Source organism: Schistocerca piceifrons, chromosome 8 (genome assembly GCF_021461385.2).
Source record: "Schistocerca piceifrons isolate TAMUIC-IGC-003096 chromosome 8, iqSchPice1.1, whole genome shotgun sequence".
NCBI classification, from domain to species: Eukaryota; Metazoa; Arthropoda; class Insecta; order Orthoptera; family Acrididae; genus Schistocerca; species Schistocerca piceifrons.
The window spans coordinates 11,044,247-11,067,244 of record NC_060145.1 but is presented as its reverse complement, the minus strand read 5'-3'; the positions used below and the strand labels follow the sequence as shown (position 1 = coordinate 11,067,244).

The following is a 22,998-nucleotide window of genomic DNA, read 5'->3' as shown; positions in this document are numbered from 1 at the left end:
GGCTCTTGAGGAAATGCCCTCATAAGTACATGCCTACCTTGACAACATCTTTAATAGTGTCATCAGATAGCAGTGGTATCCCACCTGACGGAAACATCAATTATTGTTGCTGTTCCCAAATCCAGACAGAGCTGCATGGAACTATAGACCCTTAAGCTTCCTTGCACGGATCGGCAAAGCCTTTGAGAGGCTCCTGCTACACTGATTACTGGAACATCTTGATAATAGTAGAATTTTTCCAGATGAGCAATTTAGACTCCAATAAGGGCGCTCGATCACTAGGCATCTCGTCCGGGTGGTCCGTGACATAATGTTAGTGTACAGTGGTCGAGAATTCTGTGGGGCACTTTCTCACGACTTCTCTGAGGCATTTGACAGTATGTGGTGTCAGGAGATGCTACATAAGATGCGTGCGCTCGGCATCCAGAAGTCCTACGTCGGGTTCTTCGCCTCCTACGTGTAGGTGTGCACTTACATCATCCGAAGGGATGGACCCCTGTCCACCACAGGGCATATGCAGGCCATTGTACCATGAGGGGCTGCCCTGGGCCCATCCTTCACTCAACAGGAGAGAATGGAGAGAGGATAATGCCAAATTGTACACATGAAACAGGTGGCCTGAAGATATGCAGAGAAGATGTGAGATCCATGCCATGACCTGGAATCCTGGGCTGCACACTGGAGAGTTGCTTCTGGTGCTTCCAAAAGCCCAGCTATAAGTTTCCAAGGAGAGCACAGACTGACATTTCACAAATGCACTTCCTTGGAATGCCAGTCAAGTGGAAGACATCCTCCTTATACTTCAGCACAGTCACAGAGAGCAAACCGACATGGCAGCAGAGAGTCGCAGCAGTCTGCCAGACGATCGACTGGTGACTGGCGTCCCTATAGGCCTCGCTCCAAGCTATCAATTTGATGTGGGCTCTCTACCTTCAGAATGTTCGTCCGACCGGTCGACAATTACTGAGTCCAGCAGGGGGCAATCCTGTGAAGATGCATCTGCAAAGGTCAAAGGTCTTGTTAAACAAGCCATTGCAACACATCTACCTCATCCTGGTAAATTTTCCTGCCAAATACCGTCACGAAGCAGCTGATGAACCCAAAGTCTTCAAGAATTTTAAGAAGGTGGCCATATTCTTTGTACCAATGCTTGGTAGCATTTGCTGATCCATTAATACAGTAATTGAGTAGGCTCTGTGACCACAATAACTGTTACAGATGGCCTGTAGCCATACTTTAACAGTGCAAAGGCTACTTGAAGCTGGAAAATAAGTCCACAATTACACATCCAATAAAGACTACAAACCCTACATACAGGACATCCTATCGCCCCGACAATACGAGCCACAAGATGAGCACTGTGCACTGACTACAGAGTCGACGATTCCGTGCACAAGCGGAGAAGTTTCTCTGACAGTGTTGACGTAAAGACAAGAGTTTTGTCTTATTTTGCAAATTTTCACCCTCTATTGCAGTGGTTCACAGCCTGGGGGTAATTACCCCCTGAGGGGTGAAATGAAGTTTTCTGAGGGGTAAAAACTACACAATTTAATTCTGTTTCAGTCATGAAGCTAAATTATTTTCAAAAGATCATTACTATTACAACAATTTTGTAAGACTTTAATATTGATTATATAAGTCATCAATAATTACTTTTTCTCAATTAGTAGCATTAATGTGGTGGAGGTTACAGGTTCGTCACGTAGTCCAACCACTACACACATATGTTGTGCATTGTCAAGTACATCACTGATGATAAAAGAGAGACACATATGTAACAGATGCTAAATATCTCAAGAAAATGCCTTCAAGTTGTAGATAGAACCTGTAGTAATTCAGAAATTGCTTCATTACTTGCACTGAAACAGATAAATGAATTAATTGATAGTACGTCACAGCAGTAAATATATACAGTCTAGTGTAGTGCTGTACACAGTATTATTATTAATACTACTAGTGGCTGTGATCAAACACAAAGCATTAGCAGCCTGAAGTCTTCCAGTTTCTGCCAGTTCAAAAATAAAGAGTGCAGCAATCAAGTCATTTACGAACAGTAAGTATATTGCACAGATTTTAACTTGGTTAATTTTAAATGGGCTTGCAGTGTGCAGTTCATGCAAATGCCACAATGGAGAGGAGTAATGCAAGGGAAGTATGTTTTCTAACAACTGTCTAACCTCACTGTGGGCAGTTAGCATTTTTATCTGAGAAAGAGTTTATTTTATTTATTTTTTTATTTAGTTACACATCAAGTTCTGTAGGACCAAATTGAGGAACAAGTCTCCAAGGTCATGGAATGTGTCAGTACATGAAAGTACAACATAAAAGTAATAACAGATAAAAATAAATGTTCATGAACCCGAAAAGTTTCAGTCCATGAGTTTAAGTAAATGAAATCAACAATACAACAAGAGTCAGCTTAATTTTCCAAGGAACTCCTCGACAGAATAGAAGGAGTGACCCATGAGGAAACTCTTCAGTTTCGATTTGAAAGCGCGTGGATTACTGCTAAGATTTTTGAATTCGAGTGATAGCTTATTGAAAATGGATGCAGCAGTATTGCACACCTTTTTGCACAAGAGCTAAGGAAGTCCAATCCAAATGCAGGTTTGATTTCTGCCGAGTATTAACTGAGTGAAAGCTGCTTATTCTTGGGAATAAGCTAGTATTGTTAACAACAAATGACAGAAAGGAATATATACAGAATGAGATTTTCACTCTGCAGCGGAGTGTGCACTGATATGAAAATTCCTGGCGGATTAAAACTGTGTGCCGGACCGAGACTCGAACTCAGGACCTTTGCCTTTCGCGGGCAAGTGCTCTACCAACTGAGCTACCCAAGCATGACTCACGCCCCGTCCTCACAGCTTGGAAGGTAGGAGGCGAGGTACTGGCAGAAGTGAAGCTGTGAGGACGGGGCGTGAGTCGTACTTAGGTAGCTCAGTTGGTAGAGCACTTGCCTGCGAAAGGCAAAGGTCCCAAGTTTGAGTCTCGGTCTGGCACACAGTTTTAATCTGCCAGGAAGTTTCAAGGACTATATATATTGAGAGGCCAATGTCAAAATACCCAGACTCGTGAACAGGGGTCGACAAGAGGTTCGTGAACTTACACCACTTATTACCCGAACTGCCCGTTTCTGAGCCAAAAATATCCTTTTAGCATGGGAAGAGTTACCCCAAAATATAATACCATATGACATAAGTGAATGAAAATCAGCAAAGTAGACTAATTTTCGTGTCAAACGATCACTCACTTCTGATACCCTCTGAATAGTAAAAATGGCAATATTATGTCTTTGAACAACATCTTGAACATGGACTTTCCATGACAGCTTACTATCTATCTGAACACCTAGAAATTTGAAGTGTTCAGTGTCACTAATCTTATGCCTGTTCTGTGAAATTAAAGTGTCAGGTTTTGTTGAATTGTGTGTTAGAAACTGTAAGAACTGAGTCTTACTGTGATTTAGCATTAGTTTATTTTCTACAAGCCATGAATGGTCTGAAAGGCCATTCACGCTTTTACTAACAGAATGCCCATCTAGTAATGAAGAATGAATAAAAATATTGTCTGTGGCTGTGCTACTGTTCCCCTGCACCCTAGTTGGAAAAAAACACAGTCTGCATCAGATCATATGAATTTAGGAGATCTACCAACCTCATTTTTCTTGCACCGTCATATTCAAAATTTATATTGTAGTCACCACATATAACTAGATTCTGGTACTTCCTACAAGGTGAATCAAGAACCCTCTCTAGCTTGAGAAGATATGCTCTGAAGTCAGAGTTAGGGGACCTATAAACAACAACAATTAGAAGTTTAGTTTCACTAAATTCAACTGCCCCTGCACAACATTCAAATATCTGTTCAGTGCAGTGTCGTGATATGTCTATGGACTACTGTTTTTTACGTACATAGCCGCTCCCCCACCCCGCAAGGAATTCCTTGAGAAACAGCCAGCTAATCTGTATCCTGGTAAAGGAAGCCTCTGAATTGTCAAATTATTTAAGTGGTGCTCTGATATACCAATAATTTCAGAGTCAACATCTATAAACAGTTCACTAACTTTATCTGTAATACCTCTTATATTTTGATGAAATATGCTAAATCCTTCTGTATGTGGAAACATCACAACCTCGGAAGGTGAGCCCTTAGAGGGACTTCCTTGAAGCAGGTATACCTGTAAGCTGATTTCAACCTAAAAAAGGTGCAGCTCTAACAACTACTACAGGAATTTTTCCATGAGTGACACCACCACCACCACCACCACCACCACCCTCTCACCCATAAGCTTAGCCAGCCTCCCCTTCCCATACCTATTGAGGTTCAGGCCATGCCTAGTGAAACCTGATATATGGATAGACCCAACTGGCACCACTGAGAAGTGACCCATGCCCTCTGCCATCAGTACCCTCCCCAGCCACACGTTAACGCGCCTAACAGTCGCATTAAGGTGAGGCCGATCATGACGCTGAAACAGTTACACGAAAAGCACATTAGTGGCACCAGTTTGAGCAGCTATCTTTACCAGGTCACCACCTACATCATATTCCCTGTTCCTGCTCCACCCACTATCACCACCTGATCCTCCTTCGTAAAATTCCTACATAACTCCCCTATGCTGTCAGTCACTTGAGCCAACCCTGCACTAGGCTTCACAATGCTGGTGACCTGGTACCCACTCCCCAACACTTCCTGCAACTGCTAGCCTACACCTCTACTGTGAGAACTACCTACCAGCAGAACCTTCTTCTCTCTGCTAGACTTTGCAACTAACCTAGGCCTCCTAATTGATGAGGACTGCTGCATGTTCTCTACATCTACAGCTACACGAAGCTCCTCTTCACTCAACTCTGATAGTTGGTCAAATCTACTGCATATACGCAAAGTAAAACTGTCTAAATACCTCCTCTTCCTAGCTGCCTTCTTGCCAACTGCCAGTTCCCATTCCCCACCACCCTTCACGCTTCCAACCTATCTAGTTCCTCCTATGTGCGTTATAACTGCACTTGAAGGGCACAGATCTTATACTCCTGCTCCTCTGTCAACTTATTTGTACTACAGATTCTGCATTTCCAGGAGAGGATCTCACTAAAATGACCACTGGCTTCCCCACTGCATTCCCTCCAATGAAAATACTTTGAACAAAACCCACTACTCACAAACCTGCGACAGATCCCACACTTCTCACTCATGGTAAAATTTTACAGTTACTGAAAAAAAACTATATGTCTACGTTACCAGAGTTCAGTTACACCAGTACAACTATTTATAGAACTAACAATAATGGTCTTGAAATTCTCTGCCTACTAAGAAAGCAACTACTTGTATTAATACTACTACACTACAGCTATTACCAATACCAACAAAACTTCACAAAATTATGGCTAAAACAAAAAAATTCAAATGACCACTGGAACACTAAATGAAGTTAAAACACTGAATGAAAATTTTACTGAAATATTTCACTAGAAACAATAAGAAATGTCAGTTGAAAACTAAAGCACAAATTTACTAAACGACTTCAGCGCACTTGCACTTGTGGTGAAGCTTGAAAATGCCTTCGGCAGTCATTCTAACACACACACACACACACACACACACACACACACACACACACACTAAATATCATTCACCTTTCATAATTTTTAATTTTAAAATTAAAAGTGTTCCAAGAAAAGTCCTTCATTCTAGAGTTTGGGTAGGTGCTAAAGTTGGTGATAAAGTGGGGGTGGGGGGTACTAGCTAATATTTGATTGCACTCAGGGGTAATGGTCTAACAAATGTTGGGAACCACTGCTCTATTATATTTTGGAATAATCCTTCAGGGAAGTGCAGTGTTTATTCAGAGGAAGTGAGCACTAAGAGTATTGTGTAAAGTATGTAACAGCAAAACTTTCAAGAGTCTTTTAATTATATTGGATTTCTTACACTCATTTCCACATTTACTCCTTCATGGCTTTTGTTGCTGGAAATAAAAGTAAGTTTCAGCTGATCTATGATATACACAGTCACAATACAAGATGCAAAAAGTAATTTCCTGCTAGACTTTGCGTACTTGCTTGACATTCAAAGTGGAGTCATGTGGTGTGATGCAAAGACATTCATTGAGCTACCACCCAGTATGGAGAAACAAATTGGGAATTATGACTGATTTGAAATAAATCAAACTGTACATTGTTAGCCATGCATTCTACAAATTATCAGAAGATCTGGATTCAATGATTGGAAAGTACTGCTAGCTACATGGCAAACAGCAGTGTCCATTATGAAGCTATATAAAAAGCACTAATGTGTGTGATTTAAGCAGGACTCTGCATTTGCAGGTGTAGGCACCATAACTGTTTTCTTTGAAAAATACCAGTGTAATCAGGTATGTGTGTTAGGCTACCAACAGGAGGTAAACAGCAAATATTTAGTGTAAAACAGGAACTAGCAACATTTTCCCCCTTTCTTAAGTACTTGTTTAAAATTAGCTGACATAAGCATGAACAGAATGAGGCAGACTCATAATATTTTATTGTCAATAGAGCGTGTAGATTAAGTTCCTGTGTTTCTCCTGTCTTCTATTAATGTATACCTTAAGTTGTTCCATGCCCCTGAAGATTGTCCTCCTTGGTGAGATCTACAGAAGGATGAACGAGTGAATGAATGAATGACTGTGCATGAATGAAGGAACGAACAAATGAACAAGTAGCTATGGGTGAAGTTTACAAGAATTGCTGTTGAAGCACTGGATATGTCTGTACCTAGTAGAACAGTTCAGTGAAACACATTTGGCTATCAAAAGGGCAATGCATGAATCCTTCAGTGATTAATATAGCAGAATCTTACCGAATAACCTCTCACAAGAGCCAAAGAAATTCTAATTGTGTGTAAAGGTGTCAGTGACAACAACGTTAGTGTCGAACACCTGCGGATATGACAGGAAACAAAACTGAGGGTAGCAAAACAAAGGGAGGAATACTGAACTCAGTTTTCAAATTTTGCTGCACAGAGGAAGATCCAGAAGTATTGCTCGTGTTTAATTCTCACACCGTTGTAGAAACAAGTGATAAAGATATTAATGTCAGTGGTGCTGAGAAATGGCTGAAATCACTGGAATTGAAGTAGACCTCAGGACTTGATGAAAGCCTTGTTGTTAGGTTTTATAACAATGTTCATGTGATGCTGCCCATCTGTTAACTGTAATATACTTTAGACCTCTGAAACAAAAAACTGTGGCCAGTGGTTGAAAGAAAGCACAGGTTACACCCAGCTCACACAGCAGAAACAATACACAAAAGGATAATCTACAATCGAGTCAATTAAGATGGTCCCTGACAGCCTGCAGTGCTATTGGCAGCTGTCGACAGCAAAACATGCGGAAACAGTAGATGTCTACAGAACTGTTACAGCACTGAGGCGTTCCCATAGAGACATTTACAAAATCACATAATGTTGTTAGTCGAGGCAGGTCCATGAAGCTTCTGTGCCCAGCCCACTGCAACTATCAGGGATCTACTTAACACCGACTCAGCTGTACTATTGTTGACAGTCACCTGTTGTAAAATCGGAGACATATTATGAGTTGAAAGGTAATGATGTATTTTTTGGAAATTGCCTTGATTGTAGAAATTAATAATGAGGTTGACTATTGTCAACTCATAAGGAGCCATTGTCAGAGCAGTTGGGCTCGTTACAGAGTAATGTATTACAGTAATATTCACGAGATACAAACTCGAGCTTGATGGTTGTCATGACAGCTGCTTAGCAGTTCCAGCCAGTAAGACACATGGATTTCTGCAACTGAGACAATTTTGATAAAACCATTTATGAACGTTAGACCACACACTCCATAGATGATGTCTAGTTTCATATAACGAGGTATCTCGAACAGGATGACCCGTACCATGCCAGCCGGCACTGATACCAAAAAAATATCAGTAATGTGAAACGCGACTGCTGCTCCTCTCGTGTGACAGCCTGAAAGCCATGGATTGACGCAAACTGGTGGATGCAGTATTTATTAATTTAAGAAAAACATTTCAGTCAGTACCACAACAACACTTACTAACAAAAGTACAGACTTATAGCCTAACAAACAAAATTAGTTACCAAATCAAACAAAGGAAAGTCCAGGTTGGAATAACAATAATATGGAAAGCTCACCACATAGGGGCAGCCCTGAGTCACACACAGGCACAATGATAAGAATGCTAGAAATATTTAAGCTTATGGATGAAGTCCTTGTTCCAGAGTGTGACCTCAGCACCTGCAGACAGTGGCCACATGTGTTTGAGCTGTGCTTGTGTGAATGTGTGGGAGTTTTCTACTTTGTAAGAAGGACTTTACCTGTAATCTTAAATATTTCTAGCATTCTTTTTAATTGTGCTTTTCTGCAATTGAAGACTAGCAGCAGGATGGACAATATGAAAAGGAGTGATCACATAGACTGAGAGATATGTAATGCAGATGGCAGCCATCTATTCATTAATAGGATTTTGAGAAAATACAGTCAGCGTACAAAGGAGATTTCTTACATATGAAATCGAGAATATTACTGAAACGTGTGTCACCCACATGAGATGGTACTAACAGGGATACTGAATTATACAATGGAGGACAGCATGAAAGGTGACAATTCAGGTTTGTTCGACTCACGGGAGACTGTCACAAAGGAGCTGCTGCAAAGCCTGAGCTGGCAGGCGCTTAGTGATAGACGTCAGCTGTACCACAAAAGTCTAGTGATTAAGTTTCAGGAACCAGTGTTAAGTGAGGAATCTAGGAATATACCACAGCTCCTAGTGTATAACCCATGTAAGAACCACAAATTCAGCATTACACTAATTACAGCTCCCAGAGGGGCAATTGAGCGGTTGTATCACCCCCTCCTGCACTCTGCTGTACATATGCGAATCGAGTGGGATGGAAGAAACTCTTATATACCATACATGCACTTCACTGTGGTTAACAGACTGTCGTTGACAATCAAGTTTAGAACAGGTGACAGTCCACTCAGAACTGTTTCTCAGTGTGTTTGTGTTTGTAATGTTGCATAATTTGTAGAGTTGTGCTCGACAATGAGTGTGTTTTGTTTGGTAATATTGCTTCCTGTTGTCAATTACAATGTTATTTTAATTACTCTATACATAGATTTGATGAGATTCTTTCATGAACTCTATATATAATTTGAGCTTATTTGCAGTTTCATGCCAGCCACTGTGGCTGAGTGGCTCTAGGCACTTCAGTCTGGAACCGCGCTGCTGCTACGGTCGCAGGTTCAAATCCTGCCTTGAGCATGGATGTGTGGGGTGTCCTTAGGTTAGTTAGGTGTAAGTAGTTCTAAGTCTAGGGGACTGGTGACCTCAGATGTTAAGTCCCATAGTGCTTAGAGCCATTTGAACCATTTTTGCAGTTTCATGGTAAATTGTTTGTTTGTTGTGTACTTGTTGTTGTTGTTGTGGTCTTCAGTCCTGAGACTGGTTTGATGCAGATCTCCATGCTACTCTATCCTGTGCAAGCTTCTTCATCTCCCAGTACCCACTGCAACCTACATCCTTCTGAATCTGCTTAGTGTATTGATCTCTTGGTCTCCCTCTACGATTTTTACCCTCCACGCTGCCCTCCAATGCTAAATTTGTGATCCCTTGATGCCTCAAAACATGTCCTACCAAACGATCCCTTCTTCTAGTCAAGTTGTGCCACAAACACCTCTTCTCCCCAATCCTATTCAATACCTCCTCATTAGTTACGTGATCTACCCACCTTATCTTCAGCATTCTTCTGTAGCACCACATTTCGAAAGCTTCTATTCTCTTCTTGTCCAAACTGGTTATCGTCCATGTTTCACTTCCATACATGGCTACACTCCATACAAATGCTTTCAGAAATGACTTCCTGACACTTAAATCTATACTCGATGTTAACAAATTTCTCTTCTTCAGAAACGATTTCTTTGCCATTGCCAGTCTACATTTTATATCCTCTCTACTTCGACCATCATCAGTTATTTTGCTCCCTAAATAGCAAACAGCAATAGCAATACAAACAGCATAGTGAACGCATTATTGTGGCCAAGATAGACACAAAGCCCATGCCTACTACAGTAGTACAAGTTTATATGCCAACTAGCTCTGCAGATGATGAAGAAATTGATGAAATGTATGACGAGATAAAAGAAATTATTCAGGTAGTGCAGGGAGACGAAAATTTAATAGTCATGGGTGACTGGAATTCGTCAGTAGGAAAAGGGAGAGAAGGAAACATAGTAGGTGAATATGGATTGGGGGGAAGAAATGAAAGAGGAAGCCGCCTTGTAGAATTTTGCACAGAGCATAACTTAATCATAGCTAACACTTGGTTCAAGAATCATGAAAGAAGGTTGTATACCTGGAAGAATCCTGGAGATACTAAAAGGTATCAGATAGATTACATAATGGTAAGACAGAGATTTAGGAACCAGGTTTTAAATTGTAAGACATTTCCAGGGGCAGATGTGGATTCTGACCACAATCTATTGGTTATGAACTGCAGATTGAAACTGAAGAAACTGCAAAAAGGCGGGAATTTAAGGAGATGGGACCTGGATAAACTGAAAGAACCAGAGGTGGTACAGAGTTTCAGGGAGAGCATAAGGGAACAATTGACAGGAATGGGGGAAAGAAATACAGTAGAAGAAGAATGGGTAGCTCTGAGGGATGAAGTAGTGAAGGCAGCAGAGGATCAAGTAGGTAAAAAGACGAGGGCTAATAGAAATCCTTGGGTAACAGAAGAACTATTGAATTTAATTGATGAAAGGAGAAAATATAAAAATGCACTAAATGAAGCAGGCAAAAAGGAATACAAACGTCTCAAAAATGAGATCGACAGGAAGTGCAAAATGGCTAAGCAAGGATGGCTAGAGGACAAATGTAAGGATGTAGAGGCTTGTCTCACTAGGGGTAAGATAGATACTGCCTACAGGAAAATTAAAGAGACCTTTGGAGAGAAGAGAACCACTTGTATGAATATCAAGAGCTCAGATGGTAACCCACTTCTAAGCAAAGAAGGGAAGGCAGAAAGGTGGAAGGAGTATATAGAGGGTTTATACAAGGGCGATGTACTTGAGGACAATATTATGGAAATGGAAGAGGATGTAGATGAAGATGAAATGGGAGATAAGATACTGCGTGAAGAGTTTGACAGAGCACTGAAAGACCTGAGTCGAAACAGAGCCCTGGGAGTAGACAACATTCCATTAGAACTACTGATGGCCTTGGGAGAGCCAGTCATGACAAAACTCTACCATCTGGTGAGCAAGATGTATGAGACAGGCGAAATACCCACAGACTTCAAGAAGAATATAATAATTCCAATCCCAAAGAAAGCAGATGTTGACAGATGTGAAAATTACCAAACTATCAGTTTAATAAGTCACAGCTGCAAAATACTAACGCGAATTCTTTACAGACGAATGGAAAAACTGGTAGAAGCGGACCTCGGGGAAGATCAGTTTGGATTCTGTAGAAATGTTGGAACACGTGAGGCAATACTAACCTTACGACTTATCTTAGAAGAAAGATTAAGGAAAGGCAAACCTGCGTTTCTAGCATTTGTAGACTTAGAGAAAGCTTTTGACAACGTTAACTGAAATACTCTCTTTCAAATTCTGAAGGTGGCAGGGGTAAAATACAGGGAGCGAAAGGCTATTTACAATTTGTACAGAAACCAGATGGCAGTTATAAGAGTCGAGGGGCATGAAAGGGAAGCAGTGGATGGGAAAGGAGTGAGATAGGGTTATAGCCTCTCCCCGATGTTATTCAATCTGTATATTGAGCAAGCAGTAAAGGAAACAAAAGAAAAATCGGAGTAGGTATTAAAATCCATGGAGAAGAAATAAAAACTTTGAGGTTCGTCGATGACATTGTAATTCTGTCGGAGACAGCAAAGGACTTGGAAGAGCAGTTGAACGGAATGGACAGTATCTTGAAAGGAGGATATAAGATGAACATCAACAAAAACAAAACGAGGATAATGGAATGTAGTCAAATTAAATCGGGTGATGCTGAGGGGATTAGATTAGGAAATGAGACACTTAAAGCAGTAAAGGAGTTTTGCTATTTAGGGAGTAAAATAACTGATGATGGTCGAAGTAGAGAGGATATAAAATGTAGACTGGCAATGGCAAGGAAATCGTTTCTGAAGAAGAGAAATTTGTTAACATCGAGTATAGATTTAAGTGTCAGGAAGTCGTTTCTGAAAGTATTTGTATGGAGTGTAGCCATGTATGGAAGTGAAACATGGACGATAACTAGTATGGACAAGAAGAGAATAGAAGCTTTCGAAATGTGGTGCTACAGGAGAATGCTGAAGATAAGGTGGGTAGATCACGTAACTAATGAGGAGGTATTGAATAGGATTGGGGAGAAGAGAAGTTTGTGGCACAACTTGACTAGAAGAAGGGATCGTTTGGTAGGACATGTTCTGAGGCATCAAGGGATCACAAATTTAGCATTGGAGGGCAGCGTGGAGGGTAAAAATCGTAGAGGGAGACCAAGAGATCAATACACTAAGCAGATTCAGAAGGATGTAGGTTGCAGTAGGTGCTGGGAGATGAAGAAGCTTGCACAGGATAGAGTAGCATGGAGAGCTGCATCAAACCAGTCTCAGGACTGAAGACCACAACAACAAGTAGCAAAACTCCTTTACTACTTTAAGTGTCTCATTTCCTAATCTAATCCCCTCAGCATCACCTGATTTAATTTGACTACATTCCATTATCCTCGTTTTGCTTTTGTTGATGTTCATCTTATATCCTCCTTTCAAGACACTATCCATTCCGTTCAACTGCTCTTCCAAGTCCTTTGCTGTCTCTGACAGAATTACAATGTCATCGGCGAACCTCAAAGTTTTTACTTCTTCTCCATGAATTTTAATACCTACTCCGAATTTTTCTTTTGTTTCCTTTACTGCTTGCTCAATATACAGATTGAATAACATCGGGGAGAGGCTACAACCCTGTCTCACTCCTTTCTCAACCATTGCTTCCCTTTCATGCCCCTCGACTCTTATAACTGCCATCTGGTTTCTGTACAAATTGTAAATAGCCTTTCGCTCCTTGTATTTTACCCCTGCCACCTTCAGAATTTGAAAGAGAGTATTTCAGTTAACGTTGTCAAAAGCTTTCTCTAAGTCTACAAATGCTAGAAACGTAGGTTTGCCTTTTCTTAATCTTTCTTCTAAGATAAGTCGTAAGGTTAGTATTGCCTCACGTGTTCCAACATTTCTACAGAATCCAAACTGATCTTCCCCGAGGTCCGCTTCTACCAGTTTTTCCATTCGTCTGTAAAGAATTTGCGTTAGTATTTTGCAGCTGTGACTTATTAAACTGATAGTTTGGTAATTTTCACATCTGTCAACACCTGCTTTCTTTGGGATTGGAATTATTATATTCTTCTTGAAGTCTGTGGGTATTTCGCCTGTCTCATACATCTTGCTCACCAGATGGTAGAGTTTTGTCATGACTGGCTCTCCCAAGGCCATCAGTAGTTCTAATGGAATGTTGTCTACTCCCGGGGCTCTGTTTCGACTCGGGGTCTTTCAGTGCTCTGTCAAACTCTTCACGCAGTATCTTATCTCCCATTTCATCTTCATCTACATCCTCTTCCATTTCCATAATATTGTCCTCAAGTACATCGCCCTTGTATAAACCCTCTATATACTCCTTCCACCTTTCTGCCTTCCCTTCTTTGCTTAGAACTGGGTTGCCATCTGAGCTCTTGATATTCATACAAGTGGTTCTCTTCCCTCCAAAGGTCTCTTTAATTTTCCTGTAGGCAGTATCTATCTTACCCCTAGTGAGACAAGCCTCTACATCCTTACATTTGTCCTCTAGCCATCCCTGCTTAGCCATTTTGCACTTCCTGTCGATCTCATTTTTGAGACGTCTGTATTCCTTTTTGCCAGCTTCATTTACTGCATTTTTATATTTTCTCCTTTCATCAATTAAATTCAATAGTTCTTCTGTTACCCAAGGATTTCTATTAGCCCTCGTCTTTTTACCTACTTGATCCTCTGCTGCCTTCACTACTTCATCCCTCAGAGCTACCCATTCTTCTTCTACTGTATTTCTTTCCCCCATTCCTGTCAATTTTTCCCGTATGCTCTCCCTGAAACTCTGTACCACCTCTGGTTCTTTCAGTTTATCCAGGTCCCATCTCCTTAAATTCCCACCTTTTTGCAGTTTCTTCAGTTTCAATCGGCAGTTCATAACCAATAGATTGTGGTCAGAATCCACATCTGCCCCTGGAAATGTCTTACAATTTAAAACCTGGTTCCTAAATCTCTGTCTTACCATTTTATAATCTATCTGATACCTTTTAGTATCTCCAGGATTCTTCCAGGTATACAACCTTCTTTTATGATTCTTGAACCAAGTGTTAGCTATGATTAAGTTATGCTCTGTGCAAAATTCTACAAGGCGGCTTCCTCTTTCATTTCTTCCCCCCAATCCATATTCACCTACTATGTTTCCTTCTCTCCCTTTTCCTACTGACGCATTCCAGTCACCCATGACTATTAAATTTTCGTCTCCCTGCACTACCTGAATAATTTCTTTTATCTCGTCATACATTTCATCAATTTCTTCATCATCTGCCGAGCTAGTTGGCATATAAACTTGTACTACTGTAGTAGGCATGGGCTTTGTGTCTATCTTGGCCACAATAATTCTTTCACTATGCTGTTTGTAGTAGCTAACCCGCACTCCTATTTTTTTATTCATTATTAAACCTACTCTTGCATTACCCCTATTTGATTTTGTATTTATAACCCTGTAATCACCTGACCAAAAGTCTTGTTCCTCCTGCCACCGAACTTCACTAATTCCCACTATATCTAACTTTAACCTATCCATTTCCCTTTTTAAATTTTCTAACGTACCTGCCCGATTAAGGGATCTGACATTCCACGCTCCGATCCGTAGAACGCCAGTTTTCTTTCTCCTGATAACGACATCCTCTTGAGTAGTCCCCGCCCGGAGATCCAAATGGGGGACTATTTTACCTCCGGAATATTTTACCCAAGAGGACGCCATCATCATTAAATCATACAGTAAAGCTGCATGTCCTCGGGAAAAATTACGGCTGTAGTTTCCCCTTGCTTTCAGCCATTCCCAGTACCAGCACAGCAAGGCCGTTTTGGTTAATGTTACAAGGCCAGATCAGTCAATCATCCAGACTGTTGCCCTTGCAACTACTGAAAAGGCTGCTGCCCCTCTTCAGGAACCACATGTTTGTCTGGCCTCTCAACTGATACCCCTCCGTTGTGGTTGCACCTACGGTACGGCCATCTGTATCGCTGAGGCACGCAAGCCTCCCCACCAATGGCAAGGTCCATGGTTCATGGGGGGGTTGTGTACTTGGTAGGCATAATTTCAGAATTATGCTAAATAAATGCAGAAATTTGCGTAAAAGAAACCTCTGTAGACTGGCCAGTTTGTTAGATGTTTGGTTGGAAATGTGGCTACATATTTAATCCTTGCTGACTGCTATTCCTGTCTCACCAGCAATCATTTAATGTATTCTGATGCCCAGTTAAATGTCCCCTGTATGTACCTAATTGAGTTAAGTCACATTATTGATAGATACTTTGGTAGAGTTTGCTACCTACTTTTGTCATTGTTCACACATACTAGCATACATATAGTATAAAATACGAGGGCCGTTCAGAAAGTGACCTCCGGTTGTTTTAAAAAAATACACCAAGTTAAATAAAAATATTTTAATATATACATCTTACAACTACATCTTTGCACTATTTTTCTACATAGTCTCCATAGCGATTGAGGCACTTATCGTATCTCTTCACAAGCTTTGAAATTCCTTCTGCATAAAAATCACCCGCTTGTGCCTGGAGCCAGCCTGTGACCACATCTTTGAGCTCTTCGTCGTCATCAAACCGCTGTGACCCGAGCCATTTCTTCAAATGCATGAAGAGGTGATAATCACTTGGCGCCAGGTCTGGGCTGTAAGGTGGATGGTTGATAATGTCCCACTTGAAGGACTCAAGAAGGGCCGTTGTTCTGCGAGCAGAGTGAGGACGGGCGTTATCGCGCAAAAAAACGATACCGGAAGTCAGCATACCACGGCGTTTGTTCTGTATAGCCCGTCGTAACTTTTTTATTGTTTCACAGTACACGTCTTGATTAATGGTCGTACCACGTTCCATGAATTCAACCAACAACACCCCTTTGGCATCCCAAAACACCGTTGCCATCAGTTTTCTGGCAGAAAAATCTTGCGAGGCTTTTCTTGGTTTGGTAGGCGAATTTGAATGTGCCCACATCTTTGATTGTTCTTTTGTCTCAGGGTTCACGTACTTAATCCAGGTTTCGTCACCGGTCACGATTCTGTTTAACAATGGTTCTCCTTCGTCCTCATAACGTGACAGAAAGTCTAATGCAGAGGCCATTCTTTGAGTTTTGTGGTGGTCGGTAAGAATTTTGGGCACCCATCGTGCACAGAACTTACGGTAACCCAATCTTGCTGTCACTATCTCGTACAAGAGAGTCTTAGAAATCTGTGGAAAACCAGTAGACAACTCCGACATTGAGAAACGTCAATTTTCATGAACTTTTGCATCAACTGTCTGAACGAGTTCGTCAGTCACCAATGATGGTCTACCACTCCTCTCTTCATCATGAACGTTTTCTCGTCCACTTTTAAATAAACGTACCCATTCACGGACAACTCCTTCACTCATAACTCTTGGTCCGTACACGGCACAAAGCTCACGATGAATAGCTGCTGCAGAAATCCTTTGGCTGTAAAAAACCTTATGACAGCACGCACTTCACATTTGGCGGGGTTTTCTATTGCAGCACACATTTCAAACTGCCACAAAAACTAAACTAGCGCAGGTACGACGTTCACTCGACCACGGCTTGATGCCGACTGACCTGTTGAGTGCGTAAACGCACAGATGGCATCGCTACTCCCCCCACAACCCGCACTGTGACCAATCGGAGGTTACTTTCTGAACCGCCCTCGTACTTGTTATCTGTGTATTTACATTTTATGGTTTGTAGTTTTGGTGCCTCCAGTGGTACAATACACATGAGTGCTGCATTTAGATTCAATATTTTGGCTTTTAATAACATTTTTTATTAACAATGATATAAATAAGTAACAATATTATTTAACATAATCCGCATGGTTTACAAGATATTTCCTGCAATATCCTGCCAGCTACGTCAGGACAGGAGACAGTCTGCAGGAGTAAAAGAGCAGCCACTTGTGTCAGGGACAGGTGTCAGCCGGTGGTAACCTCCTGCTGTAAGCCACAGAAGCAGTTTAGGAGCTGGCATCTTGCACCGTATGAATTTAGAAAGGGTAGGGGGTGGTGATATAGGAAAGGACAGTTTATTTAGAGAAGTCATCCACCATGTATTTACTTGTCCACTTCAGTACAAGGAGCAGACAGCTGTTACAGATCCAGTGTTACACTGTGCTTTGTTTGGTATACTGCTAATACATTACAGTGATGTGTATATGTGAAGGAATCATACTATGACCCTGTGGTTAGTGCTACAAAGCATTACAAATGATTCTGAACATGGTTCAAAGGGCACTAGAAATGTCACCTTACAATGTCACAGGTGGTGGCAATAACACACTATTTAGAGTAGCAGATTTATTTGACATTTTCTACAGCCTCGGTTGGAACACTTGTGTTCAATATACAGAAAACTAGTTAGTACTATTTTGCATTTTTTAACTAGTTTTTGAGAAATGATATTGTATTATTTCATCCAATATTATAATGTTTGTGTAATTAAGAATAATTATTCAAATTTCTGTAGGTGATATAGCCTTCCGATATCTCAGATACATCGATAACTTGAAAAAACGATTTCCCACTGTTGATGATGAAGCAGGCCACGTAACTGTTTGTGATATCAATAGTGCCATGCTCGAAGTGGGAAAACGACGTGCAGAGCTCTCGAACTTGAGCCCTGATCGTATTTCGTGGCTATGTGGAGATGCTGAAAACCTACCGGTAGAAGATTGCAGCTACAGTGCCTACACAATTGCATTCGGCATCAGAAACTGCACGCACATTGATAAAGTTGTACGAGAAGCGTACAGAATCCTGAAGCCTGGAGGCAGATTTCTATGTCTGGAATTCAGCCATGTTAATAACAGCCTTCTACAGTGGTAAGTGCATTTTTTATCCGTTATTGTATATTTATTCACATAACAAAGTCTGCAGCTGTCAAGCTTCAGTTCCTAACAGTGCCCACAGAAAAACTCTGGCCAAGAATTTCATCTGTATGTAAATATTAAAGGTTTCTTGTTAATAAATAGGAAACAAAAGGGAAAAACATTTTTCAAAGTAATTGGCAAAAAGAAAAGCTTTATTTGAATACCATTCCATTAAAGTGAGATTTTGTAGCTGCTTGCTGTAATTGATTGACTCTTTTTTTTTTTTTTTTTTTTTTTGTTAGTTTCAACTGGTACTTGTTACTTTGTGGATATTCCTTCTCATGTCACCTTCACTTTCTTTTTATTCCCTTCATGTGTAGCTGCTGTCTGCTACCCTCAGATACATGGCGCAGGATGAGGTGGCGGAGACTGGTCTCACAGTGTTGGGAGGGCAGCCATTTGATTCCCCGCCTGTGGCCATCCAGTTTAGATTCACCCATTTTCCATCCTTGAACTGAGCTCGTACTCCATCTCTAATGAACTCATTGTTTATGACACATAAACTGTAATCTTCATATTTTTAGGCAAATTACCACAAAATTAAGATCAGAAAAACTAAAAACTCTATATCAAATTGTGGGATCCTGTCTCTGAAGGTAGCACATAACAGGAAAAGTTAAATTGCATTATTCACTCAGGGGGCATTTTAGTTCTGGTAGAATTACTTAAAATTTCATTTAAGTATATGTTCCAAATGTCAAAGGTTTAATAAAATGCATTTTCCGCTCTGCTAATTCAGTCAGACTAAATGATGAGGCGAGCAACCAGTGCTTGACATGTGTGCTGACTCACGCTCTGTAGGGTAGCAGCTCGGGTCCGTGTGTGACTATCAGAAAATAGGTTTTCTGTGGTTTCCTTAAACAGGCTTAAGGCTTTCTTTAAAAAGGTGCCTGACTATTTCATTTTTGATCCTTCTCAACATCTCAACTTTTGCTTGCCTCTAGTGACTGCGGGCTCGAGAAGACGTTTAACCGTAATCTCGCTTCCTACTCTGTCTGCAATTGCCAGCCATTTGATGTCCACTGCTAGACGAAGGTGTCTGGGCACTACAATCTTCTAATGTCACCTACCCACTCTCCATTCGATCTGGTTCTCAGTCTTTCCTTCTCTGCCGGCATCCGACAGAGTACTCATGCAGCCCAGCTCCAGACCATATTGTTTGCTTGGCCGGACACCTGTTCCCATCCTGTCCTATCCGGTGCCATCTTCCACTCCTGGGTGTTACTCAATCCATTTGATTCTGTTCTTGTCTCCCTATTATGTGACTCTCCATCAGCAACTGAGCAACCCACAGGTGGTTATCACATTAAAAGTCCACAGTGTAAGTCAGAACTTGGAATGCACACTGATGGTAAACTTTCATCTGAGTGAGACTGCCCACTGATAAAGGCTCTGGCTCTCAGTTGGGAGTAAGATGTTTCAAATCCCACTCCAGCCATCCAGATTTAGGCTTCCTGAGGTTTCCCTCAGGTGCTGAGATGACTGTTTTGCAAGACACAGATCTCCACCAGTCTGAACTTGCACCACATCTCTAGTGTTTTCATCATTAGCAGGATGTCAGACTGTCCTCTTCCTCTTTTGTAATCTTTTCATTTCAGACACATCAGAAGCCTACTGTTCAAAACAACTAACAGTACAAAAATAATTTCTACTCTTCTGTTGTTTATTACTTCTGCTGTCCATCCAATCGATACCATCTACTCTACTTTACAGTAATTTTGTTTTTGGGACTTCTTACTTGAGAGAATGTAAGTAACGTGTGGATGATGCAAAATGTTTTTAACCCTTACGACACTGCATGTATCATTTAAACAGTAAATTATTTAATTGGATAGATAAAATATCTGCTCACCAAGCGGTGGCAGAACACACACATAAAAGGCTGTTGTGATTGGCAAGCTTTCGAAACCAGTGGCTCCTTCTTCAGGCAGAAGGGTTGAAGGGGAAGGAAGAAGGGTGAAGGAAAAGGACTGCAGAGGTCTAGGAAAAGGAGTAGATTTTGGGAACATCACCCAGAACTGCGGGTCCAGGGAGACTTGCCGTATGGGATGAGAAGGAAAGACTGATTGTTGGGGACTGCATTATTTATCTATCCAATTAAATAATTTTATCACTAATTGATTGTTTTCATTGTTATATTTCAACAGGAAAGCCAGTTAGCAAACTGAGCTGATTGTTTGTTGTTATGAATTAATTATTAGTCATGTGTCTTTTTTCAACAAGATTTCAGAGATGTGTGATAGGTAGGTCATTAGAAATGCAGCGCTAGATCGTTTCTTATAGGGCTCCAGAAAGGAATCAGTCGGGGATTTACTGAACAAATCATACTGTCAATTGTAGGAAGAGGTGTGTATAAAGAATGGGAAATTAACATCTGTACGGGCAGGTGGGGATTTTTGACAGGTTTTTGCAAATTTTCAAAGCATATTTTGTTGCATAACAAATTTTATTTTGGATGAATAATGGTGGTTTCGAGTGTGCATAATGCTGTGTGTATGTAACTGGCTGCTGGGTGGATGCACCAGCTCGGAGGTGAGAGGAAGGCAATAACGGGGCATAAGTGATTGTGCTCGGTCGAGCACCGCAGTGCTTGGACTGACCTTCCACCTGAAGGCACCACGTTTTGCCATTCGGGAATTATTCGACAATATTTGCGTCTTCTGCATCTGTGACACTCCCCCACTCCCAGAAGTCGGTGCAATACTTATCGGAAGTTTAAAGTACCTGTCAAACTAAATTTACAGAAAATGTTTTACGGAACACTCAAAAAGTCATATGCTTGGGTCTGCTGGTCAGAGGACAGGAAAAGAAATGGGAATTTTTGGGGTAAGTGTTATCATATTGCAGTAACGATCCTGCTTTCTTCTCGATTGTGCACGAGTTCACCTTGTGGTGGTACTGACAACACTTGGTGTAACCTTCTGTGTCACTTTGCATCAATTTCAGTTGAAAGGTATCTGAATGAGAGCAGTTATACTTCACTGGAGGAGAGTCATTTTACATGCATTGCAACTAACAATCAATGTATAGATAACACTAGCTGTTACCTGTAGCTATGCTCGTGTATCAGTAATGTTGTTCTGATGAGTGATCCTGAGGAGATAAGCTACTGCACCTGTGATAACATCGGCTGCCCTCACATGCCTGTCTGTTTGGGTGACGTGCATCCTCCCCCAGATGCCCCAATGCATCTGTCCGTGTATGTGCGGATGGATATGTGTGTGTATGCGAGTGTATACCTGTCCTTTTTTCCCCCTAAGGTAAGTCTTTCCGCTCCTGGGATTGGAATGACTCCTTACCCTCTCCCTTAAAACCCACTTCCTTTCGTCTTTCCCTCTCCTTCCCTCTTTCCTGATGAAGCAGCCGTTGGTTGCGAAAGCTAGAATTTTGTGTGTATGTTTGTGTGTCTATCAACCTGCCAGCGCTTTCGTTTGGTAAGTCACATCTTCTTTGTTTTTGGATATATTTTTCCCACGTGGAATGTTTCCCTCTGTTATATTCATAATGTTTCATTTTTGTAGATAAAAGCACGAGAGATATTTGCCCTCTTTGGTCAGGCTATATCATTATTATGGTAGTCTTACTCAAAGGTAATTGCATTTATTTTCCATTCAATTAACTGATTAAACTGCGTAAGTTCTCAAATTAATTGAGATAGAAAATGTTTAAGTTCACTTCCACCATAAGCAGTTACATGCTGACATTTTAATATATTACATGCTGACATTTTAATGTACACAATTCTCCATAGTTTCAAATCTGTGATAAGTCAGACATGTACAGAAATGTAAACTCAGAGAGGCATCAGTGCCCAGGTAAGTCTAGTAGTCTTGAGTTGTTTTGGAGAACACTCTATCAGTGTGACTAGCAGTTGCTGTACAGCTTCCTATCTCTGTAAGAGCTGTGCTTACACCTTTAGCTACAGACAAGTACTGCATAAGTACTTTTTCATCTTTGCAATGTGATTGTCTCTTTATCATTCCCTTTATACAAAAACCAGGTCAGGTCAATCTACGTATGGATTCACCTGACAAAGGATTAGACCATCCGTTCCCTGAATTTGCCTATCCTTGACCTCTCCAGTACCTCCATAAAATCGGGTATGCTCCATCCTAAAACTTTAACAGTACGCACAGCCTCTGACCCTTATCTTTATGCATCTCAATGATGAAGTTTCTCTGTAGCATATCGACTCAATTATTTCAAACGTACCATTCCTGACTCCTTCCATTGTACTTTTTTACCTATATTTCTTCTAATGCCATAATTTATGCATATATTCTAATAAGTCATCTAATAATGAGCCCCTTTCATATTATTCCTCCAACTTTCATTTTAATATTTGTTACTAATCATACACATGCATGCTTCTCCAAGAAGTCATCAGCTTCCAATAAATACTTGTTGTCAATGACTGTGTCAGGGATCTATTCATTGCTACTAAACTATAAGGTTGATTATTATTCTTTATTATTGAAGTGGTCACATTCTGCTCACATCCAAAACAAATGCAGAAATGTAGTACTGAATGTTTACATACTTTGCATATGTGAAACATACTTTTTTCTTTAGAGAAATGATCACTTTATGTATTGAAAGATAGCTTTTTGAGTTCTTTTGACAATAATTCAAGTTATGCTTATACATTTTACTTAATCTTTCCAATATTCATATGGTAACACACTTCTACTTTAGTAATGACTCATCAATCCTTCGATTTTATGCCTGTTAATGTAATATGTTGATAACTATAGCCTTCTTATTTCACTTTCTT

At 40.7% G+C, this 22,998-nt stretch overlaps 1 protein-coding gene across 1 annotated transcript in view; it reads left to right on the top strand.

The window, feature by feature from the left end:
• The window catches only part of LOC124711849 (2-methoxy-6-polyprenyl-1,4-benzoquinol methylase, mitochondrial), a 189,235-nt gene that overhangs the window by 22,894 nt on the left and 143,343 nt on the right, over positions 1-22,998 (top strand). Inside the window, exon 3 of the mRNA XM_047242075.1 lies at positions 17,822-18,176. Coding sequence (XP_047098031.1) covers positions 17,822-18,176 — 355 coding nt within the window. The remainder of the gene's footprint in view (positions 1-17,821; positions 18,177-22,998) is intronic.